Raw genomic sequence first — 24429 nt, forward strand, 5'->3', positions numbered from 1 at the left:
TTAGATTTCAGAAAACTCTTTGTACTGATTTTACAAAATCTAACCCAGAGAAAAACTTAAATTTAAATAGTGATTACTTCCTAAGGCTGCTCAGCACCAAAATATGAGGCATAAGGAAAAGAACAAATTAATAAAGAGGAGACATCAAATAAATGTAGTAAATAAAGTGTTGGTGAAGTGAAGAAATCAGATGTATAAATGGAGAGAAGAAAGTGGAAATCTAAAAAAGTCCAAAATCTTTAAATCTTCAAAAACTTCAGTAAAATAACAGGGTCTGGTTCAGGAAGTACAACCCTCTCATGCCTCCACCTCCTTTATTCTGCAGTGCAGTTTCCTCACACAACATTATACCCACACTTGCTTGTGAATGTGTGTGTGAGACTAATTGATCTTGTGTGAAGGGCAGAGCTCTAGTGGCACAGCCATGCTCTCACACACACCGGCAACAACATATCCACAGGAGAGAAACGGCAACAGCCTATAAATAAATAACTAGACACAGAACAGCAGAAAGAAGGAGAGAGATGGCTATACGAAGAAGGGCATGGAGAGATCGGTGTCAGTTGAAAGAAAAATGTCTGAAGGAAGCAAAGACAAAAGCAAAGTGAGGGATGGTTGTAGGGAGGAAGCAGAGAGAGGGGCTGAGTGCGGATGGAGGTAAGAGAGGGGATGTAAGCAGGAGATAAAGGGGAAATGAGAGAGGGCAAAAGGGTGCAGGATGAATGGTGATGAACAACCTTACATGATGGATAAAAGTAGGTAGAAGTGAAGGAAACAAAATAAGAGTGACAGAATCACAAGGAAAGAAAGGAAATAAGGGGACATTGGTGTATCGCAGGGAAACGGTAAAATAAAAGTCCATAACATTTGTGAAATGGACAAAAAGAAGACAAGTGGGATACACTTGAGCATTAAGTTGACAAAGAGCAGACAACAGGAAAGAAAAATAGGAAAGATTCTGGAGAAGAAAGTAAGAGAGAGTAGGAGGAGGAGGAGGATCCTCCATATTCATCTTCTATCTTCCTCTGGGCTCTTCAGATGGCGAGGAAGAAAGATAGCTGCAGGAGTTCTCTATCGCTCTCTTTCTTCTGTCCTTCCCCTCATTCTGTATTCCTTTCTTCTTTCACTCTCTCTGCAGTTCTCCTTTCGATTTCTCTGTTCAGTTTTAGATTTACGGAGAGGGTTTTCCCTGCGAATATTGCACACCTGCTGCAGGCTGTAAACGCCAGGCTTTCTGAACGTATCTCTGCTATAGATTTGTTCACACACACACACACATTCATGAATACGTGAATCCATTCACCTTAATGTATTCATGAAAACATGTAGACATACAGGAAAGTAAAGCCTCTGTGGATACGTTTTGTTGTTTAGTTGTTTGATTTCCTTGGGTAAACACGAGATGTGACATCACACTGAGATTTGTTGGGCAGCACTTACAGAAAACAGTCAAAACAGTCTCCCTCATTTACAGGTTTTGGTTTGTTCCGATGAATAAATGAGCAAAGACTGGATGCACTGTTATTAACATTCAGCAGTATTATACAAAGAAATGCATTGCATAAGATTTCTGCATTGGCGATGCCCTCAGTAGACCAGAAAAGTGAACCCACAATGTCAGTCTTTGTGAATCTGTCGGTGGTAGCATATTAGATGCAAAGTCTTTTAAAACCAGCACCATCAAAGTTCTTCCATCTCTGGTGAAGATGAAAATATTTCAGGCAAATCACTGACTGAAGTAGTGATGAAATAAACTCTGAACCTTTTTGAAAACCACAAACTGACGAACTGAACAATGTAAGAGGCTAGTGTGAAATTCAAAAGTACGTAAATACTTAGGGCCTGATTTACTAAGATCTCAAATAAAGGGTACTAAATTGTGTGTTTTTTCCAAAAGCTCGCACATTTATTTTGCACCGTTTTGCAGGTGATTTATTAAGACTATTTGCGTCACTGATATCAGGTGCAAATCGCTGTATTTAAATAAGGGGTTTGCGTGTGTTAAAGTGATTGCAGCAAGTGAAAATAGAGCGACCGTAAATGGAACAGGAAATCTGATCCTATTGAATTAAACAAATATATAAAAATAACAAGAATAAAACGCTAGGAGATCAATACTCAAGTCAATACTGTGGGAAAAACAAAAAAGCAAAAGAAAAGGCTTAATAATAAAAAGTCTGCAAATAAAAGAGGAGAAGGGTGGATGAGATCCTCTAACACCAATCAGCAGGTCCAGATCTTTCTGTGATGAGCAGGTGACTTTTCATTCAGTGCCTCGCGAGTGCTCGTGAACCTGATGAACCTACCTGTGAGTTCTGCGGGACACATTCAGGACCTGTGACAGCTCACCTGAATAACGGGACTGGGCGGGACATCCAAGCAGAGATACGCTGGAACGACTCAGAGGCAGGAAAATGCTGAGTCTAAAAAAAAATTGATTTGCTGGTATTTCGTGGCTCCTACTTGTTATTGGCTGTCAATCATCATTCAGTTCATTCAATAACTCAGAAATGTCATCGCTGGACAAACGATATGTCTGAATAATTTCTGCCTCTGACATAAAAAAAAATGTCCATGTCAAACCACGTCTGCGTCTCCTTCTCACCACCATAAGAGCAGCCGTCTCTCCAGATTAGCGCACCTGATTAATACGTTCCATTCAGTCGTACTAAAATAAACCCGCGATCACTTCTCCTGTTTCTACTTTCAGGTTTAATAAATATCATTGCGGGTGCTAAATTTATGTTTTTGCATGTTCCCTCCCAGTATTTTGCACCTTCAAGCAGAAAGTCCAATATTACATATGCATGCAGGCAAACACGCCAAATGGACAACATGTGTTAAATTGCACATTTGAAAGACGCAATCCTCACTGCACGTTGTTAGTAGATAGATCAGCTTGGGCATTTTTTTGAGGGTGGTGTGGAGTTTGCACGTGATTTTACATACAAAAACCTTTAGTAAATCAGACCCTAAATGTAATGTGATGTTGCTCTTTGAAACCTGTGTGTCAGGATCCACAAAGAGTGCAAGAAAATATGAGGGGCTGCAAGATGAATAAAGTAACTTTGAAAAAAGTTGAAGAAACAAATTTCCACAAAAGAAAATTCTCAAATCTTTCTCATGATGTACTGGGTCGATGTGTTCTTCAATCATTTGAGAGTGATAAGGTGTTTTGACTATTCATTGTTTAGCTTCAAACAGGCCAATAAAAGGTTGGGAGCCGGTGTTATAGATTACTGTTTTCTGGTTCTCTCCCCGATTTCCACAAATGTGAACGTGTGTATTTGTCTGGTGAGAAGAGTTGCCATTGCCTGTTAGTTAAACTATGATTCAAAGCTCATTTTAAAAGTTCTTTGTTTAACTAATAGATGCAAAGTTATTCTTAGTTTGTAAAAAAAAACAACAACAACAAAAAACAACCTCTGGAACTGAAGTTACTGCTGCAATTGACAGACAACAAAACACAATTAAGATGAGTACTTGGAGCCAATCTCTCCTCCATGTTTTGCTTCTCCTTCTCCGTTTTTCTTCTTACTAAAATAATCCATGTTTCCCTCTCTCAAACAGCAGATTGTGGATCTTTTGTTCCAAACAAGTGCCTCATTAGTTCCACTGCATTTGCCTGGAAATGCTACACTTTTCCACAACTATTAATTTCTCCTTCTTGCCCCCTCTCTTAGTCATAGCCGAGAGCAATGGCTTTCTAACTAGCTGCGTCCGACAAGACCGTATTTCTCTTCAATTTATTCTCCAGGGAAATAAATGATGGGCTAAATCAGGAGACAGCAAGCTAATTCAATTATTTTGATTGCTTTGTGGTTCTTTATGCAAAAAGGAAATATAATTGGAGTGTATGTTTGTATGTGTATGTCTGCATGTTATCACAGCCTGAATCAGTGGCTTGGTAATTAAATCAATATTGTAACTTGTTATTATTCATGGCGGACTAATGTTGGTTTACTCTTTGAATTTTCAATTTAATAATTCCATTCTAACCACAGGATCTGGGAACACCTCTGTAATTGGTAAGCTTGTCAGTTAGTGGTTAAGTTAGCCTTGAAGGTGTGAACAAATGGGCTATTAGTATTGGGACTGAAAATGATCAAAGAAGCTGTAGAGTTTGAAATGACTGCATCTGTGGCTACTACAAGTTAATTAACTTGGATTTCACTTGATTCAGATTTTCCTTTTAAATCAAAGGGTGGAAAACTTTCAGCCTGTGAGTGCTACTGTTTTGTATCATTAAAGAAATGATTAGGAGTAATGCTCTGTTGATATCAGATGCAGTTTCTATTTACATTGCTGACTTGAGAGCCCATTAAACCCTCTTCTGGTGTGTTTACTCTGGAGGGAAGTGAAATCTGGCAAACAGTGGGTTAAACAGGGTGAAGTGGATTCATATTGACCTTATCGCTGTATGCATGCTCATACATTAACGCTGGTGTGCATGTGTGTATTTATGTGTCTGTGTTTACTTAAAGCTCTTTTTCTTTGTGTGTTTCAGAGAGAGAGAGAGAGAGAGAGACTGCTCTAAAGATTTAAATAAAATGAAAATGGAGAAGGGTTTGTGCTTTGTCAGTGCACAGTACTTTAAAATAAAATATAATTTTGTATGTGTAATCAAGAGAAAACAGGAAGACATAATAGGAAATAAAAGAAAGATGAAAGAGGGCAGCAGAGGTAGAGTTGAGAAGAGGAATGACTGGAGCGCTGCAGAGGAGAGAGGGAACCAGCCAAACAACATCGGCAACTTTAATCCCTGCAGCTAGCGGGGTAAAAAGCACAAACATAAATGGGTGGGAGCAGAGTAAAGGAGATGTGAAGTGGGAAAGTGAATAAGAGATTAAAGGAGAGGGATGGAAAGAACTGAGAATAAAGGAAAAGTAAGAGTCGGGTAAATGAGTGTTTTGAGGATTCCAGTGTTTGCCAACAACAAAGCTGTTTCCTAAAAGTCCCTGGTGTGTATTTATCTATATAGAACAAGGACTGTCCCAGTTCTATGTGTGCATTTGTGTGTGAATTTACACTTTAGAATATGTTAACGTATACAGAATGTGGGGCATTATGTACAAAGGTCAATAAGCATCGATGCGCATCCATTTTCATGCATGTTTGCATGCATATACATAAATTCTATCATCTCATAATTATTTGTGTTTTCTAATAAATGTGATGACATTTTCATATAGATCTCTGCGCAAACAATGTGTCAGAGCTGATGTAAAAAAATGCAAAATATGAAAGCTACCCTGCATCAGTAAACAAGTGCTGTTATTAGACTGATATTTGGTAGTTTTGGTAGTACACTGAAGTGTCAAATTTATGACCTGTGTGTGTGTGTGTGTGTGTGTGTGTGTGTGTGTGTGTGTGTGTGTGTGTGTGTGTGTGTGTGTGTGTGTGTGTGTGTGTGTGTGTGTGTGTGTGTGTGTGTGTGTGTGTGTTTCCTTGTATAAGAGTTGTGGGAATCACATCAAGTCCAAATCATGGATGGGGCTGATCATCATTTTGGATCTGTCACCATGGAAACACAAACTGTATCTGTTTCTGTCACTGGAATATTTACTTCTAGGGAAAGACGGACTGAAAGGTGGCAATGTTCAAAGTGTGTGTGTGTGTGTGTGTGTGTGTGTGTGTGTGTGTGTGTGTGTGTGTGTGTGTATGTGTGTGTGTGCTTGCGTGTGCACTTAGCTGTGTGCTTTTGTACGTGTGTTAGTACAATACATACAAGTATGAGTGTGTTACAGTTTTCAATGTGTCCATGTTGTTTTGTGTATTTATCATGGGAATATGTGTAGTGTTTGTGGTGCTTTTCTGTCTGTCTTTTTGTGATTGTTCATGTGTTGTTGTGTCTTTGTGTTTATGTCTGCACAGGTGTCATGTTAGATACTGCAGGTTTCTGTTAAAGCACTGAAAGTAGAATGGAAATGAATTCAATGAAGGAGCTGGGATGTGAAATAGTGTTAAAAAGTAGAGACTGACACAAACATCCAAACACACTCACACATTGAAGTTGATATATTCAAACAAACAGGGAAACATATAATGCCCACTTGCACTCTTGAATATTATTTTTGTCTTGCTGTTATTCCTCTTTCTCACCTGCTGCTACTTTTATATGCATCACACTTGCAGTCAGACAGACTGGCAAAGCAGGTCTTATTTGTCTTTCTCATCAATTGTCAGTCTAGCTGTCTGAATCTATGCTGTGAATGTCAGTGGATTGCCTCAGGCATGAGTGGCAGACAGAGAGCAATATGACGGGTTAAAGTATAACCATAAATGTGTATTGTGTACACTTCAACTTAAAAGTGAAGCTGATCGAACTTCATTATATAGTGCAGTATTAGCTGTTGGTCATACCGAAGTAAAGTATGCATGCTGTAGTATTCAAACTGCCATTCCAGTTGCACTTGATTGGCGTTGAGAGACAGACTTTTATTAAAAGTAGGACCAGAGAGTGGGCTCCACTTATCAGGGCATCACACTACTGAGCTTCCTTCAGAAAGCTTCTGCCAAGGTGCTGGATGAGAGACTGAGGATAATTGTTGAAGCTCAGATTTCTAAGACATAATGCAAACTTTATCCTGATCAGGAGACAGTGAACCAGTTCTTTACACTTGTAAGAATAATGGAGGGATCATGTGAGTTTGTCCATCCAGTGGTTTTTTGTAAATCTGCAGGTTTATAATCCTGTAGGTTCGCTCAGGGTTGCTTGGGAGGGACACTGCCGGTGATCTGAGCCAACTAGCCATGGACATTCAGAGGCAGAAGCGTTTTATCATTTCTAAGTTTCTGTTTGATATTGAAAAACATTTTTACATAAGATGAAGAATCAAAAGCTCCTCTGAATGTAACATTCAACACTTTTCAGCAAAAGGTGCCGGGGACTGAGGAGAAGAGGAAGGACTAGGAAGGACTAGGAATGACCAGAAGAACAACAGAATGAAAGCAGTCAAAAAAACAAGAGAACTGTTTCGAGTTCAATCAATGCATACAAAACCATATGGAAACCCATGTGTTTTAGTAATGAATGAATGAATGAACTTGGTCAGGCTTATGGGAAAAAACACATGGTTACAGTTAGGAAAAAAATACTTCCAAAAAAGTCTTTGTCATCTCCAGGACTCAAACGACATCCGCCCGAGTAAAAATCAGTGACTTATGCCACCACTTCTACTTCCTTATATAGACTTCAGCGGCCTTTGTATTTCATCTTATTGCCTCCACCGATTGATGTTTGTCACAAGACCTTTGTCACATGACCTTCCTGTGTTTAGCTACCTGTTCTTCTCACGTCAAGATGATGCCAGGTGTGTCATAGACCCACTTCCCTTTCGTGGACAGGCGTGTGCATTACATACTTTGCCGTGATACTGGGCTGCAATATTGTAACATAAGTGTGAAAAAATATCGGACCCAGCACAAAACCCTGTGGAACTTCATTAACTTTTGTGTGTGTAACAGTCATCACTGACATGAAATATTTTTGGAACCAAGCTCTTTGCAGTTCAGTTATGGTGAAATGGCAGAATGTATTGACCAAGCTAAAAGAAAACCTGTCCTGCTCACACCACCCTTCCTCTATCTGTTTTCATTTTCTCTTTCCCTCCTCCGTCTGAAGACAGTACTACCCTGATCCACATCCAGCTCACGGGGTCCAGCTCATGAGAGTAGCGAAGCTGCAGCATTACCTAGAACACATCGAGGATGCTTTGGACACATTCAAACAGGTATGAAGAAAGAAATACTGACAGAAATGGCTACACGCACAGTTATTGTTTTACGTAGGATTCTACATCATTTCTGTAAGCTATAACATTTTATTAGTTGTTTGCAGATATAAGAAAAGATATGAGGAGACGGGTTGTAAACACATCTTTGATTTCACCATATTATCTAAGCCACGTTGTTTGTAGAGTAAGTTAGAGTTGTGGTGCAATTTCATCTACAGCGCAGGACCATGTTTTGTAGCAGGATGAAAAGCTAAGCGTTCTTATTTCTCCTTTTCCAGGCCTATAAAATCATCAAGCTCACCCACGGTGACGACCACCCTTTGACGGTTGACCTAACAATGAAGATGGAGGAATGTCGTAGTGAGATGGATCACCAGTCATCCAACAGGCACTAAGACACAGATATAAGAAACGGCTACATGTGACTGATTTCATTCTGTCACTATTTTTCTACTTTAATTAAGTCTAGTGTCGTGGAGGTACTCATCAACTGGGATCATTAGATCTACGAACTTTGTAATACCATGAAAACTTGGAGAAGTTTGTCTTTTGATTTTCTCGTAGTGTATGAGTAAAAGATTGCTTGATGAAACTGTTGTAACCATTGAGACCTTTTTTTTTTTTTTTTTATCTTTCAAAACATTGACTTTATTACTCAAATTTTGCTAAAGCTGTTGTTAAAAAATACATGAGAGTGTTTCAACAAGAAGTCGCTGTGCGGTTATCGATGACACAACTTTTTTTCAACCTTGTGTTTGTTGTAGCTTAACATCAATTTGCTTAATACAATCTATCCACAAAATATCCTCCCGAGAACATCCCAAAATCTGATTTTCACTGCAGTCCACTAAAACACACAAAGTAAACACATACTATTTTCTGTGCACAAGTCTAAATATCAATGTGTCGAAAAACAAGCTTGTTTCAACACATTGATATTTAGGCTGTGATGTTTTTGCAGTGTGCTCTGTGGCCTCTTAAAGTGAAGACTATGAACATACAAAGCAATAAATCCTACAAAGTTCCCTCTTTCTGTCTACTTGTGAGAGACTGAGGGGGAGACGTGAAGGGAGGGAGGAAAGGAGAGAGGAAGGGAGAGGGAGGAAGGGAGGAAGGCCCCTGTTGGCCCCCATTTCCTGTCTAATCTGTAGAATCCATTGAGATGAGTGATTAACATGAGGTGTGTGCGTGCGTGTGCGTGTGTGTGTGTGTGTGTGTGTGTGTGTGTGCATGTGTTGATTTAGTAAAGGAAGGTTTTCAAAACATGCATCATCATCTATGCATATCCATCACAGACTTCCCATGTTAATCCCTGTTTTTGTGAGTTACTCTGTCAGTGTGTGTGTGAGCCCAGAGTGTGTCTGTTTTGGAATGTGGTTATGAGTCACACACACACACACACACACACACACACACACACACACACACACACACACACACACACACACACACACACACACACACACACACACACACACACACACACACACACACACACACACACGTACCCCCTCCCCCCCATGTTAATCCCAAAATTCTGCTGTTTGCAAACTGCTGACAGCATTTCCTGAGAGGGAAAACCTGAACTTGTGTGTGTGTTTTTGTTTTTCTGTACATTTTTGCTCTCTCATTAGCTCTCAGTCTTTATCTGTCCTGCTGTGAAAAGCTCTGTTCAATGTTATTCAGCATAACAGGTGCCAAAAAAATATTTGATTCTTTTCTATTCTTTTATTATTGATGATAATCATAGAAATTATGGCAACAACGACAAGTTTTTAATTGTTTCCCCAAAATGTGTGAAAGAAAGAGAAAAGGCGTACGTTTGTTGTACTTCAAAGACTGAATGTAGTCGTGCAGAAATGATACAAGTGGACTGAATGGCCGCTGAAACAATCTGTCCTGCTGCACTGTTACCTCCATTACTCACTTCAGTGTTGCTTTCTGTCTCTCCCTCTCTCCCCTCTCACCTCATAACGTCTATCAAATTAGATTTACTTTTGCTTAACCATAACCCGGTCTCTCCCTCTCTGTCACTCACTGCCTCTCTGCCCCATTTTCAATCTCTCTCACTCCCCAACGCCTTTCAAATTAAATTCACCATTCGTTGGTGTCTGAGCTCTCTCTTTCACTGCGTGTCTCTGTAGGCGGCCCAAGTAACCATCTTCATTCACTCACCCTTCTGCCATTTACTCTTCCCTATTTTCAATTTTCACTCTCATTTCGGAGACTGTCTCTCTGTCCGTGTTTCTGCTGCTGCACCACCTCACCTTTACGCTCTCTTTCCTCTCTCACTGCCATCATCTCTCACTTCCTCTCTCCCTCTGACATACATCAATTTTTTTTTTTTTTTAAAGGGCTGAAACCACTGTTTAATAAGAGTCTGCTTTTCTATTAAGATCTCCTTTCTGCTTTCTGAAGTTGTAATAACACAAAGAGACGTTAGATTTTTATCCTAGCTCTCATTTCTCGATGATCCTCCTGTGTTCCATGGCTCAGTGACAAGGAGCTGGTTGATATTACTGTATATTCATGTTAATTGTGTAATCTCGCCTTGAAAGATAAAGCAAGAATAAAAATAACTCATTGTTAACACCACCTGTTCTCCTCACCCCTTCCTCCATCTTCCTTTCATCTTGGATTGGGTTTCCTCATATTCAGTATGAGCTCTTAAAATCAAAGGACTGTTGAGCACTTTGATAGTAAGTAGCTTAGTTAGAACAACTAAACTGTTTTTTCTTGGGAAAAACTCACTACATTTTACTCAGGGTAAACTTTATAAATAGATCTGTGAAATCCTCTTTAAAAACACATTGTTTTGCTGTTTGCCTTTCGTTAATATAGCCTATGTTAGAAATAAGTCCAGCCTTGTATTTTTAGGCAGCTTTACCAGACAGATCAATTGGAAAAGGTTATCAATGATTTAATATCATTTTAGAAAATGACCTTGAAGGTTTTTCTTTTTTACATTTTCCTAATTAAATTTATAACCTGAAATTCAGGAATCTACTAACCACACCCATCTTCTTACTGGTCTTGCAGTAGTTCGGCTCCTCCACACCTCGTCTCTCTTCTCCCACTTTTTTTTTTTTTAAATGTAATTCTGTACTTTCACTTGTCTCCCTTCCCGTTGCTTTTCCCTTTTGCAACCTTTATTCTCCTCTTTTCACTAATCCTCTCTATCTGTTCTTAGTGTCATTCCTTCCTTCTCCTCCTTCCTGTTCCTTGGTGCGCAGTGGTGATCAAAGCAGACTCAACAGGGCAATATGTCACAGAGATCACTGCCCACAGGGCACGAAAGGTCCACACGCACACACACACACACACACACACACACACACACACACACACACACACACACACACACACACACACACACACACACACACACACACACACACACACACACATATACACACATACAGAGGAACAGCGACACTCTTGAGCTGTCCCAAACGGGTTTATATGCAGAGAAGTGCCGCTGACTTTTACGTCAGTGTATGAATCAGCTGCCTGCCAGCTTTAGTTCATCTTTTAAATTTCTGATGTGTTTGACTTATAATGAAAAATGTGGATATTTTCTCAGGACTGAAACAGTGGACGTGACGGATGTCTGAATGGTATATTGTTGTCTATTCTGTGTGCAGAAAATGAAGAAGCAGATGTGAAACGCTTTCAATACATTCCTTTATTTACATCCCTCCATTTTACTCTGCCATCAACACAAGGCGTTCGACCACATTTAACAAAAACAGTAGGCATAGTGGGAGTATAGTGGACTCTTGAATCATGGAAACAACACAGTGAGACTCTTGCTTGACATAGTCTCTCGTGCACCGATGAAGTGTGCAGAATTACCAACGGTATGCCTCAAAACGCACTTTTTCTTAGCATAAAACACATAAAAACCTTTTTTTAAATCAATTATCTGGAATTCCTTCCAGCAGCTGACCCACTGTTGTGTCTTTATAGTAATGATAACTTCTGTTTTTGGTAAATGTGGTCTGACCCAGAATTGAACACACACAATACTCCTTAAGAACCTAAAGATGCTATGTGTCAGATTTCCAGATAACACATTATAATTCTTGAATGCTCCTGCAAAACATGTAACAGCAGACATGTCAATTTGTTCCTCACACCATGAGTTTTTTTTTCTACATGTTACAGATGGTATTTGGGGAATGTCTTCATTTAAAGCACTCCACATAGTTCACATGGACTATTATGTTAACTTTAAATAATATGGAGACACTAAACCCTCACAAGATTTTCATTTATTGCTTGAATCATAAAGCGCTACCACGGCTGATTTGGCAGTGACACATCAAGGAAGAAACCTCCCACATAGCATCTTAAAACTGGAAACAAATACAGGCCATTATCTCATTCAGAGGTTGGGCTTCCCAAAACATCCACTGCTAATTACCTAAGGCTGTAGTTAATACTGTAGAAGATACAGGAATGTCACCTAAAACAACACAGCTGTCTTCACACTAAATGTTTTTCCTCCTCAAATGTAAAAAAAAAGTAACCATCATTTTAAAATGAATCGACTGATATTCCTGCTGTTCTGGAGGCACGTAACTGAGCAGGCTGTGAATGTTTCAGGAAACCCAAACCCATAAAATCCCCAAGAGGAAGAACAGGAGCAAATGAGATCAACAAATAATACATTTAAAATAAAAATGAGCGCATATATGATATGTGCACAGGATATATATCTATATATGACATGGGCTCAGCAAAGTATGTACAGTCATTTTTCTTCTTCTTAAATGCATAGTAACCTTTTAAGATCATAAATCATAAATAAGAACATTAATTAGCAACTTTGCTCTCTTCACCTCAAATAAATACACTTTCATTCATGACTTGCGCGGTGACCTGGGAGATAAAATGAGGAAATGATCAGAGATGTGGCGGGGGCTACTTTGCCTGCCTCTGGTGAAAACACATCACGGGTCCTGCAGTTTGTCAAAAGCGTTGTGGTCTCTGCAGTAATTTCCAGCTAGATTATGTCATGGCTGACCCTGCCAGTGTACTCCACATGAAATGAATAACTGTTACTTCTTTACACAGCCATGCAATGTTTAAAACCTCTCAGAGTTAATGGCATATTTCTGTTTGTGTCAGTAAAACGGAGTTTGTGCCAGTAGCAGAGATACATGTACCACTACAACGTTTTTGACAAATGGCAATAATATCATTACAGTATCTCCACTTCTCTGAAGTCTGTTCCTCCTTTTACCTCAGGGAGGATTAACATGATCTCCCACAATGCTCTCTGCTCGCTGGGCAAAGCCATTCAGAGGAGCAGGTGGTGATCGTGAGAACAACAGATGTGATGAATGATGTAGAAGAAGCATTTGAAGGGTATTGTTCTGTATTTCAGAGGGAAACAGGCTCTTTCATATATTTATATTTGTACAAACATTTAGATCATAAACATCTCAAGCACCATAGATAACAATATTAACAAATCTTAAATGTTGCTATCCATCCAAAAAATGAAACCTGGCAGAGATCTATGCCTTCTAATCTGGGCATCACCTTTTTTTGTCTTTAATTCCTTTAGATATATGTTTTTATTTTTTTACTTTACAATGCTGGGACACAATACTGGAACTATTTAAACAGACCATAATTGTAGTCCAAAATAATTTCCGCCCTGAATGCACTACTTTATTTCAATAATAATTAGGCCTTAAAATTAAATTTAAACACTGTATATCGATGTGCTTATCCTGCACCTGTGTGCTCCTCCCAATTTATTTTTAAATAGCTCTTTATTTCTAAATCTTTATTTCCATTAGCCTACTACTATGCATAGTCTCTACATGGTCCCATTGCACTCAAATAAAAAAGGATACCTTATTAGAAAACACACACATTAACAAATCATTCAGTTTCTTTTAGAATAGAGCAGAACAACACAGATACAAATAACACAGTCCGCCTGTCAGTCAGTCGATGGATTTACTGAACACTGGATCAGAGAGACATTTTCATTTCCACCCTCTATGTGACTCAGACGTGTCATTGCTTTGTGAACATGAAAAAGCCATCACGTGTTTCGGGTAAATACGTAATATGAATGCCCCAAAGGGTCAAAATTCAGATGTGCTCTGTTTGTGAGTAAAGTCAAGGTCAAAACAACAACACAAGAAACTAGGTCTAGTGTCTCTTTTTTTTCTGTATGTAAACACCCATAACTCTGTGTCCTGGAAAAATCCTGAATGATTTTCAGTTTGGATTTTTTTTGGTCCTTGCAACCGTTTTGTTGTTTCAAAGAGGACTTGGTGTTAGTCTTTACGCTCTGTAGGTCTCTTTAACTATTTGTAGTTTCACTTTAAATTTTTCTCTCTCTCATTAAAGTACCAAAGACCACACATTGAAACATACATTATTAATTTATCATAGAGTGAAACACTGACCCACAGTAAAAGATTTACATTTAGAAATTACTGTAAATTAAAAGATTTTCCAAGGACACTGTTTTTTGTGGGGTTTTTTCTAGGCTAGCACCATATTTACTGCATGTACACAAATTCAGAGAGAGAGAATTAGTATTGTTGAAATGTTCACAAGGCACTTATCTAAATCATTTCCTTTGTCCCCCGGTCTTTCTCTTTGTCCGTCTCTTTTTATTTACTGCACAACTGAACCAGGCCATTCTGCAGTCAGCACTGCACAGCCACAAGCTCTCCATGTAAACTCTAAAAAAGTGCTCTTCCAAAATGATGGGAGATGAGAAAGTGTTTGTCTCTTCTCTTGCACCTCTTTGTCCTTCTCTGTTTAAAAATGGCAATTTTTGTTTGTCTCTCACCTCCTTTGCTCTCCGTACATTCTTAAATGTTCGACTCGGCTTGACAGGTGTCTCTGCAGTCCAATTACTTTGTTCTCTGCAAAGATGTGGTCACTTGGTTCGACGTTTCAAGACTCACAACCATCTGTCTCCCTCTTTGGGTGGCCATATTTATCTAATTCAAAGTAGGCTGTTCATTATATGCCGTTTAATGTTTTTTTTCTGAGGTTGTTTCCAAGCCCCAACGCAAACTACTATCTACTGGCTCATCTGCCTTTTGGCTTGTTCGGTATCGCTGTCTATCTCCATTCCATTTTTCCAGCCATCTGTCCTTCTGCCTACTTACATCTGAGAAGACTTGAGGATGACATGCAGGACCAAGTGGTCAGTCCGTCCCAGTGTCCCTACTTCCAACAAACCAGTTGTCCATTGAGATTTATTTGTGAAGGACATTTTCTAAATGTGTTTGATTCATCAGGAGGCAAAGAGTCTAAACATCGACATCTGATTGAGTCCTGCTGGGTGTCTACCTCTCCGTCCTCCAGCCATCCGTCCATCAGTCTACCGATGTCTTGAGGACACATCAAAGCACGTAATCATCATAAGATGGGCTTTGCAGAAGTTGACTCTGGTCTCTAGTTTGTCTGTCACTGTTTCCAGGGCTTCCAAATACTCCAGGGAGTCCACTTCGTAGGGCTGCTGGAGCTCAACTGGATAAAGATAGAAAAGACCATATGTCATATCATGCTCAAACACTGCTGGATGTCCTTTGTGTCTAAGCATCCGTTTAAAAGACAAATCTGGTGATATTCTGTATTTTGTTATTGTCTAAATACCCCATGAAAAAAACACAAGCAGCAATGATTGATCAAAATAACAACTTAGGTCTAAGCTTGATGTGACCAACATTGATGCCCAAAAACTAACTCTCGCCCCAGAATTCCCAAGAGCACACATGTACAATGGTCCTGGAGGTCTTGAGCTGTCAGGATCCCATCAATAATTTCAGGACAGTTCCTTTTGCTCACTGTCTGTTTTATTGTTCAAACTGTATATTTAACATGACAGAACCCCTACTGACTATGATAGTTACAGTATATATACGACCTTCCCACCTTCTACTCTTGTGGTTTTGAGTCAGCCTATTTTATGTAGAGTATCTTGATTTGCCTTCTTTCAAATGTTCCAAAACTGTACGCTTTTTTAAAAATATAAATTATTTCTGCCTGTCACTTAGATATATTTAATTTGCTTGCTTACTTACAAATTACAAAGAAAGAAGCCATGCTGGGAAATGGAAATGTGTTTGTCCAAACACCTTACTCTCTGTCATTGGTGTCATGTAAGGGGTGTTTGGTGCGAGGGGAGTGCAACAATTACGTTACGCTGCAACACATACGTCTACACAGCGAGTGAGCAAGGAGAAGAGAGAGATTAATTTATGTTTGTTTGATACATCTTACTGACACAAAGTGTGTCAATCCGCATCTGAAAACAGTTTTTAACAATTATATATTCATGATTTTTTTTTTAAAGATTTACGTCTGTTATTTGCTGAAAATAACAAAAATACTGAATAATGCCAGCTTTTAAAAAACAACCAACAAAGCAGTTAAACAACCATGTTACTACTATTAGACTCAGACTACAGTATGTCGAGAGCTCTTAAATGTCAATGAGAGGCTTACAAAACATAGACTAATATAGTATGTAACTTATATGAATAGTAATATTATTTCCAATCAATCATCCATCCAATTAAATCTTTTTCTAATAAGTTGAGAAACTCTTGTCTCTCTCTCTCTCTCTCTCTCTCTCGCTCTCACACACACACACACACACACACACACACACACACACACACACACACACACACACACACACACACACACACACACACACACACACACACACACACACACACACACACACTCGCTGATGTGTCCGTGTGCTACACTTACACTCAGTGGTCCATTTGTGTGGCTCCAGCATTAAGTACTGTTTGGTTTGTTCCAGCTCTCTCTTCAGACACTGGTACTTGGCTCTGATTTCACTGATTCGCTGCTGGCGATGCTCCAATAGACGAAGCTTGGCACTGACATACACCACCTCCTGACACAAAGAGAGGGCAGGCACACAGATATGGATTTTATTCACCTTTATTTTTCCAGAGGAGCATGTTTTTCAAACATGTATCTCTCTCTCAGCAGCAGCCTGCTTAACATTCACACAGCTCCATACATTCACCCCTCATCGACTCCCAGTGTTGAGTACTTTCGGACACTGAGCAGCTTCGCTGGAGCAGTCGGGGGTTAAGTGGCTTTCTTAAGACCGCTGCAGGGAAAATCTATATTTCAAGCTTTTCTCTCCCTCCCTCTGCCCCAAAGCTCACAATGCTCCCTCCCCTGAATACATGAAGGTTTAACAGTGAAAACCCAATGCTCCATGCATTCATTTGCAACAATTACTTTAGTTTTACATTTTCTGCAAAGTCTTAGGAATTTAGAATAATCTGTAAAATTATGGTTTAACAGTAAGACATAGGAAAATATAATGTAGATTTAAAAAAAAAAAAAAAAAAAAATTAAGTCACTGTTAGTGCAGAGTGTAGTGCTAATGCTGATTTATCCATTTTGTGAAAATTCTTACTGTCGTAATTTTAAAGCTTGTTGGTTTCTTCCCTCGAGTTCAGTTTCTTTACCTTCCAGTATCTCATTCTACTATAGCCTCCTCCTCCTCCGGTTCTCCATTAGCAGCAGTGTCCAACAGAAGATTTATTGCCTTTTATTGTGTCCAACAACTATTACTCATCAAATCAATTCTTTGGCATCAAGTGCAATGGGCTTCCTGCTCTTTTGCTCTCCCCGCATCCATTCATCCTTCTCCCTCAACCTCCACGCTGTTTTTTTTCTTCCTTCCTCTGTTACAACCGTTTCCTCGCCTAATCTACCCTTTTCCCTAACTCTAGTGCTCTTTGAATGAGTTTGACCTAATAATTGAAATTCTAGCTCAGTTGAAACTAGATACAGGCCAATAAAATGTCAATCTGACGTTACAAATTCTGCTTGTACACATGTACCTTCAATAGAAAGATGCACTGCTTCTTTAATTTTGTCATTAAGTCCTCACAGAAATCAGTTTTTCCAGACTAGGCCAATAACATAATCATCATCGTGTGATGGCGCTTACTGTCCATAAAGTTTCTTTCTTTTCTGATGTCACTTTCATTCAGTGAAGGCTGCTTATTATCCAGGCTCATACACATGGAGAGTAATTGGGGTTTTTGATCAAGGACACTCCAATATGTGGACAGGATGAGATAAGGATCAGAACTCCAACCAATTTATAGGTGACCCACTCTACTACCAGACCTACAGCAGCTGTGTGGTTCAGGTGTGTTCCCCCCTCCCTCCTCTCACCCATGCCGCAACTGCTTCCTTCCTCCCTCTCACCTTGCTGCCTCCTTTGTCCCTCCTCTTCTGCAGTCGCTCCACATCATCTATCTCGTACACCTTGATCTCAAAGGTTTCTGTTGTCGCAGTCGTGCCCTGGAGTTTTGCGGGTGCAGGGGGCCCCAGGGGGCCATCTACCCAGCATGCCCCTGGGCTGGAGGAGGAGGACGAAGAGGAAGTGATGGCCTGTTTGGAGGAGCGGTGAGAAGGTGACGAAGAGGAAGAGTCCAAGGTCAGTGCTGGGATTAGACGACGACGCTGGAGACCTGATAGATCAAATAAGATGAAGAGAACAGAAGAGTGTGAGACCAAAGTTTATTATCTAGTGTCTCCAGTGATAGAAATACATTTTGATGGTGTATATACAGTACCTCTCCACTGTGAGTGCCACTGAAATTGTTATTTGTTTATTGATTCGCATGAATTAGCCCCACAGCTCAATGACACATGATTACACAGAAATGTATTTCTTCATTCTTTCACTAACAACTTTTGCAAGTAATTGTCATGAGTTGTGCACCGGTGGTACGTTTTTACTTGAGAAAACACTTCAAATGACCAAATAGCCATTTTAGCACCACGCAGTTGGGATGGGTCTGGCTATATATACACATAGGCAAATAGACAAAACACCAGAAAACAAACAGTGATCTTCACCAAACTGACAACATGTGCAACATTTAGAACAAATTCTACTAATTGATAAAACACATCCTGAAATGCTGCAAACAGCACAGACTACAACAGAAATGTTTTAAGGGCATGCTTGTTTTTGCCACGGTGACGCATGAAGTTACTGAAGTCGACCAACTGGCAGAGGTTGTGGAAAAATAGTTAAAATGTAAATTTCTTTGAAACATCCTGATTGCAGCCATTATCTTTTATTTTCTAAATATTTTTCTGAATGCAGTGCACATTTTAAGTGCAAGTAAGTCAAATATATTTTCATAGTTAGCCTATTTTTTTGTTTCCTGCTTGTTTGCAATGCTTTGAGCTACTTGGGTCACAGCTGAACGGACAGAACACCAGTTGTCCCGGAATCTCACAATGACCACAAGCCACTGCACTTAGCCGCAAGGAAATAGTCTGGCACATAACTGCCTGTAAAACAAAACCATCTGAGCTTTAGCTGTAGTTACCGGTGGACAAAGCGGGCAAGCTCCTACGCTACGGGCTGGAGCATTTTATTGAATGGACTGCTTTTGATCTCCTCATCTAACTTTCTTGAACCAAGAAAATACATGCATTTCCCAAAATGCTCACTTATTCTGTGAACAAACACCTATTGGTTGGCCCACACCCAACTACAGCCATACGGTAGATACTTCAGAGTCCTTACACTCAAAAGGTATATCTTTTATATACCTTTGCATCAGATTGGGTATCTTACAGTGGAAAAATGTCTGTGTAACATTAAATTCTAAAGACCTATAATTATGAACTGAGGAAAGAGATAATGGGTGGGAGAAGAGAGAGATGTGGAAGAATCAATGGAGAGAACACAAAGGAAACACCAGAAGAAAAGTATTGTGTGTTGGGAAATGCAGAGAGAATGAGAAACAGATAATGGAGTGTGAAGTGAGGTAAAAAAGTTGTAGCTCATAGATAAGAGCAGCAGGTCATTCTCTAATCTAATGCCCACTACACACCACAATGAACACACACTGATATGTTCACATATCCTGTGCATAGAAATTGTCAGCCATGTCGACAGGAGTGAGAGTTATCAGATTCAGCAGGAACTGAGAGATAAGGTGTATAAGAGGAGAAAGAGAGAAAGTGGTGATTTTAATGAGGTTGCAGCTGTCTTTTGGTCTCAGTGCAGCACAGAAAGGTCAAGGAGAGACATTTGTATTTCATTAGGAAGCAGCATATAACAGGACGGAAAAAGATTGAGAGTCTGCAGGGAGGAGAAGGTGCAAGGGGAGAGAGTTGGATGAATGCATTACAGAATATCCAACCTAATGGAAATCGAGCACAAAGACTCAGCTGGAGACGTGATTAACATTTCGGATGGACAAATGTTTGGTACACACGCTCTGTCTTCCTCTCACTGTGTACAGTATTGTCCGTCTTCCTGAATCATTCCTCGGTTACCGGCTTCACCTCCATATGCAACAAATGCAGACTAATCCTTTATGTCTTTGTGTCGTGTGGTGGCAGCTTGACAGTGAATTGGTTCTTTGATCCACAGGATCAGTTGCAAAATGAGACTAAATCGGGATTTTATGCTGCGCGGCAGGAGGTGCATCATACACGTATAGATGATAAGGCTGATCCAATTTAAAACAATAATCAGGACACACGCCTCTCCAATCTGATTTTATGCACATATCCATCCTCATGCTTAACCAATACATAGTAATTTGGCAGGCACATTAGCAAGCTCTCTGTGTTATGTTCTGGTGAATATATATTCATTACAGCCTACACCAGCACATTCCCTTTTACCATTTCACAGATGGGTGGTCAGGGTCACCTTCTCTACCTGCCACCTCCTGCAACCACAGCTTTCTTCACTTTTCCCTCACCCGCTCACTGCTTTGTTAATGGGCTTTTTCACCAATGGATTCTCCTCAGAGGGGCTCTGTTTTTCTTTCCATCACTTCTACCTTACTTTATTTTTTTTTTTAAAAGCTTTAGCATTCTTCTGATCACATTTTCACCTTTAAAAGCTAAATACATACGCATGAAAATAAATAAAAGCCATGAGTGCAGCTCTCTCAGGATTTAGTTGAGTTTTTGTTTGTGTTACCACAGGGTATATGTAGTTTGATGCGTTTCACAAGCTTTAGATCATAGTCACACCTTATCTAAATTTAGGAGAGTTATAGCTCCTCTGATTAGGGGAAATTACATACATTGATATCTCTATAAACAATAGTAAGCAGTCTCCCTAAATTGTTATTTCTGTTAAAGTGAGAATGTCATTAGAGGAGGATTTAGAAAATATGTTTAACTGTGACCTGTGTTGCTCCTGCTCTTCTTGCTGCTCTTGGAGCTCCTGCGGGAAGAGGTGGTGGCCGAGCTGTGCTCACTGAGGGAGTCCTGAGCGGAGGAGGTACTTCCTGTGTTCTCGCTGCTGTCTCTCAGCATGCTCTCATAGCCACTGCTGCCTCCACTGTGGTAAAATAAGGCCGTCTTCCCCATGGCCGGGGGCAGCTCACCACTCAGTACACTGCTGTTAGAGGCAAAACGTGATCATAATTAAAGATGAAATCCTCAAAAAAAAAACGTTTGTTTTTAAAAGTTTCACATTTCTCTGCACATGAGCTCATACCTGTTGTCACTGGCGTGGCCGCTGCTGCAGCGGTGTGGTTTTCTGGGAGCTGTGATCTTGCTGTAGGGAGAGGGTAATGTTTGTACTACTGCTGCCCTCTCCTCTCCCACGCTTTCTCCTGCACCACCTCCTGCTCCACCTCCTGCTCCAGCTGCCCCACCACTGAGAACAAGAAGATAGGAAGAGTCCAAAAGTATCATATTAAAGAACATTAAGCTTAATCAGACAATCTTCTGAATGTGTTTTTATGACATGGTTCCTTGCAGACTTTGCAGCTTGCACTTTAAATCACCAGGAGCCCCAAATCTTCTGAAACTATTATGTCAGCTCTATTACTGATGCTATTGTTAAATAATACATCCATTTAATCATAAACTTTTATTAAGTGATCCATGAATCTTGTACTTGGTGTAAATTCCTTTGTTTATGATTACCTACTAAATGGTTTAAATGAATAAAGTGAAGTAAAACAAATTAACCTTGACCCTCCAACTCCTCTTTCCTCTGCTGAATCTGTGCCTCCTCCTGGGGCATGACTCCTGGAACGGGAGCTGGCACTTCCCTGGAGGAGCTCTGAGATTCGACCGTTGACAGCCCGGAGAGGCAGCTTGGCAGCCAGGCTTCCCCCTCGACTGCGGCTCAGAGACTGGGTAGACCAGGATCCAGGGGAAGGTCCCTGCTGCTGCAATGGGCCCTGAACTGGACTCTGGGGCTGAGGACACAAATAAAGTGTTTAGGTGGGTGACAGGAGAAATAGAAGCCAAGGTAACTTTAATTACTTGCATTGGATTATTGATGTGTTCTGTGTCACTTGTGTGAAACGGAAAGTACACAAAGTGAAAAGTCTCAAACACGATGTTAAAACTGATGACATGGTTCACCTAGTTTTGTTTAGTCATGTAGTTTACAGTTTAAAGTGGGTGAAAGTGTGAAGACACATCCTTTCCTACCTTTCCGTTAGGAGGAAGGCTGGAGCTGCGGCTGGTTGTTTGGCTTAGAGACTTGGTAGAGAAGCTCAGAGTCTTGGTGCTGGAGGTAGACAGACTCCTGGCCTTGGGACTGCTGGTCATCAGCAGCTTGCTGACCGCTGAGATCTTTGACTGGCTGCTGGTCTTGGCTGGTGACTGAGGAGCACTGCTCGGACTGGAACTGCCATTAAAATTCACATTGCTGCTGTTTCCAGTAGGAGAAGATACTGATCCAGCACGGGTGAGGCTGCGCCCCGTACGAGGCATGGTACTGTCACCCCTCACTCCCCCTCCCCCTCTCAGGCTCTCGCCTCTCTCCAGGGAGAAGCAGTCATAGTGGTGGGAACCACTGTGCGAGCTGTGGACCCGGCCTAGAGAGTTGGTTCTGTTGGCGAGCTGTTCCAACTTGGCGCTGAAAAGTCGACTGCTGTCTATGCTGGAGCCTCGCTGTCTGCCGACTCCTGCAGGGCCACATCCAGATGTCCCTGCATCATCTGCTGAGCTGCCCATCGATGAGACTCCGTGGCTGGGTTGGTGGAGAGGGCTGGCGGCCCTGTTCCGCTGGTCAAGGCTGGACTTTCGTACCGGTGGCAGAGGTGGGATTCCCCCCTTCTTGTGGGAGAAAAAGCCCTGTTTTCCAGTCGATCCCCAGCGGTCGAGTGTGGCACGAGGACTGCAGGGAGTCGAAGTCGTGACACCAAGTTTGCAGTACTCGGTTCCATTGTCTAAGCCGTCATGGCGGTTGATACGATGCCATCCGCGCGGAAGACTTGCTGTGCGGTGGATATCTGGGCTGTAGATACTAGTCAGGCATTCACCTTGGGACACAATAGCAACCATCTCACAACCGTCCACCACTCTCTTAAAGGAGTCTGGAGATGACACCACCTCCCCGCCTGAACTAGAACTGCCGTGATCTCCACCTGGTGAATGAGACATAACAGAAAACAAAATAAGAAAGAGGACAGACTTGAAATCTTTTACTTTGAAGGAACCTTTTTACTGTTTATTACCATCTCTGCAGAGGCTCCGGTGGTCCCCATTCCCACGTCCAGCCTTCTGTGCTGAGTGACACTTTAAATTCTCTGCCTCCCTCTTCTCTGGCTTCACTTCACACACAAGATCCCTGGACCTTCCCTCCTCTGTGCCACGTTTCAACCAGGGGTCTTCAAAGCTCATCTCACTGGAAATAGAAGCTAAAAGTGTGGCATTGGATTTGACTGAGTCTTTCACTAATCTGGTCTTTGTAGGTGAGGAGAGGATAGTGGGTTCTTGTATGGCCATGGGTTTGACAACCACACACGGGTGAACACTGATGGCGCTCTTGAACGGAGAGATGTTCCCTGGTCCTGCCAGAATTTGGATGTTAGTTTTTGCCATTGAGGGAGGCAGTTTCCTCAGCCTGTCCTTGGTTGGAGTACTCTTATCAGTCAGGTTCTCTGACAGCACTAGCTCTCCTTCCAGACTCCCTCTTCTTGGGTTGCTACCACATTCATAACCACCGAGCTCCTCAACTCCAAAGCTCTGGTTGGGGTCCGGATCAGCCAGTGCCTCTCCTTGCTGGCTCTGGGACTGGCTGAAGCTGTGGAGAGACTGATCAGCTTCACTGCCCATGCTCAGATCACTCATCCAGGAGGAGATGGGTGAGCTAGACATCCCAGTGGCTAAGGCTTCACCTTCTATCCGCAGCTTGGCCATTGCCACCTGCAACAGGGATAACCACAATCAGGCATAACGTCTCAAAATCCAAAAGAAAATCATTTTAGATCACCAACATACCAAATAAGTTGCTTTAAATGCAAAGCAAGATAGTCACACAAACCTCTGCCATTGCAACAACCCCTGTAACCCCTGAGGTTGTTGCAGGACCTGCAGCCATGTGATAACCGTCCGCAGCTCCATCTGAAGCAGTACCGCTGATGATGCAGATGGGTTGAGAGCCTGAATCGAGGGCAGTCACACAGCCGCAGTCCCTGCTGAAGCTGATGATGCTCGTTGGACGACAGGCCAATCCCTGAGTCTCAATGAGAGCTGTAACAACAAGGTCCTCCTCATATCCAGAAGCCACAGTATAGACCAGTTCATCCTCCCCGAGCAAGAGAGGTCCAACTGTTCCTCCAGATACTGTTTGCCCAAAGGCTGCAAAAAGAAGAGAAAACATTTTATTTTTTTCATTTCTTGGTCACTC

At 41.1% G+C, this 24429-nt stretch overlaps 2 protein-coding genes across 3 annotated transcripts in view; one reads left to right on the top strand and one right to left on the bottom strand.

Annotated features, from left to right (window-relative positions):
- Positions 1 to 10071, top strand: part of smyd3 (SET and MYND domain containing 3) — a 74761-nt gene extending 64690 nt beyond the window's left edge. Inside the window, exons 11-12 of the mRNA XM_069693756.1 lie at positions 7625 to 7733; positions 8015 to 10071. Coding sequence (XP_069549857.1) covers positions 7625 to 7733; positions 8015 to 8131 — 226 coding nt within the window. The 3' untranslated portion in view covers positions 8132 to 10071. The remainder of the gene's footprint in view (positions 1 to 7624; positions 7734 to 8014) is intronic.
- Positions 10072 to 11401: 1330 nt separating this feature from the next.
- The window catches only part of kif26ba (kinesin family member 26Ba), an 86586-nt gene continuing 73558 nt past the window's right edge, over positions 11402 to 24429 (bottom strand). For both annotated transcript variants that reach the window (XM_069693747.1, XM_069693746.1), the window contains exons 20-28: positions 24064 to 24380; positions 23255 to 23945; positions 22224 to 23164; positions 21753 to 21985; positions 21274 to 21435; positions 20960 to 21174; positions 17994 to 18259; positions 16503 to 16653; positions 11402 to 15251 (exon numbers count right to left, since the gene is read on the bottom strand). In XM_069693747.1, coding sequence (XP_069549848.1) covers positions 15103 to 15251; positions 16503 to 16653; positions 17994 to 18259; positions 20960 to 21174; positions 21274 to 21435; positions 21753 to 21985; positions 22224 to 23164; positions 23255 to 23945; positions 24064 to 24380 — 3125 coding nt within the window. In that variant the 3' untranslated portion in view covers positions 11402 to 15102. The remainder of the gene's footprint in view (positions 15252 to 16502; positions 16654 to 17993; positions 18260 to 20959; positions 21175 to 21273; positions 21436 to 21752; positions 21986 to 22223; positions 23165 to 23254; positions 23946 to 24063; positions 24381 to 24429) is intronic.

Source organism: Brachyistius frenatus, unplaced genomic scaffold (genome assembly GCF_029030835.1).
Source record: "Brachyistius frenatus isolate BFR_SWC_R1_liver_20210118 unplaced genomic scaffold, ASM2903083v1 Contig_15, whole genome shotgun sequence".
NCBI classification, from domain to species: Eukaryota; Metazoa; Chordata; class Actinopteri; family Embiotocidae; genus Brachyistius; species Brachyistius frenatus.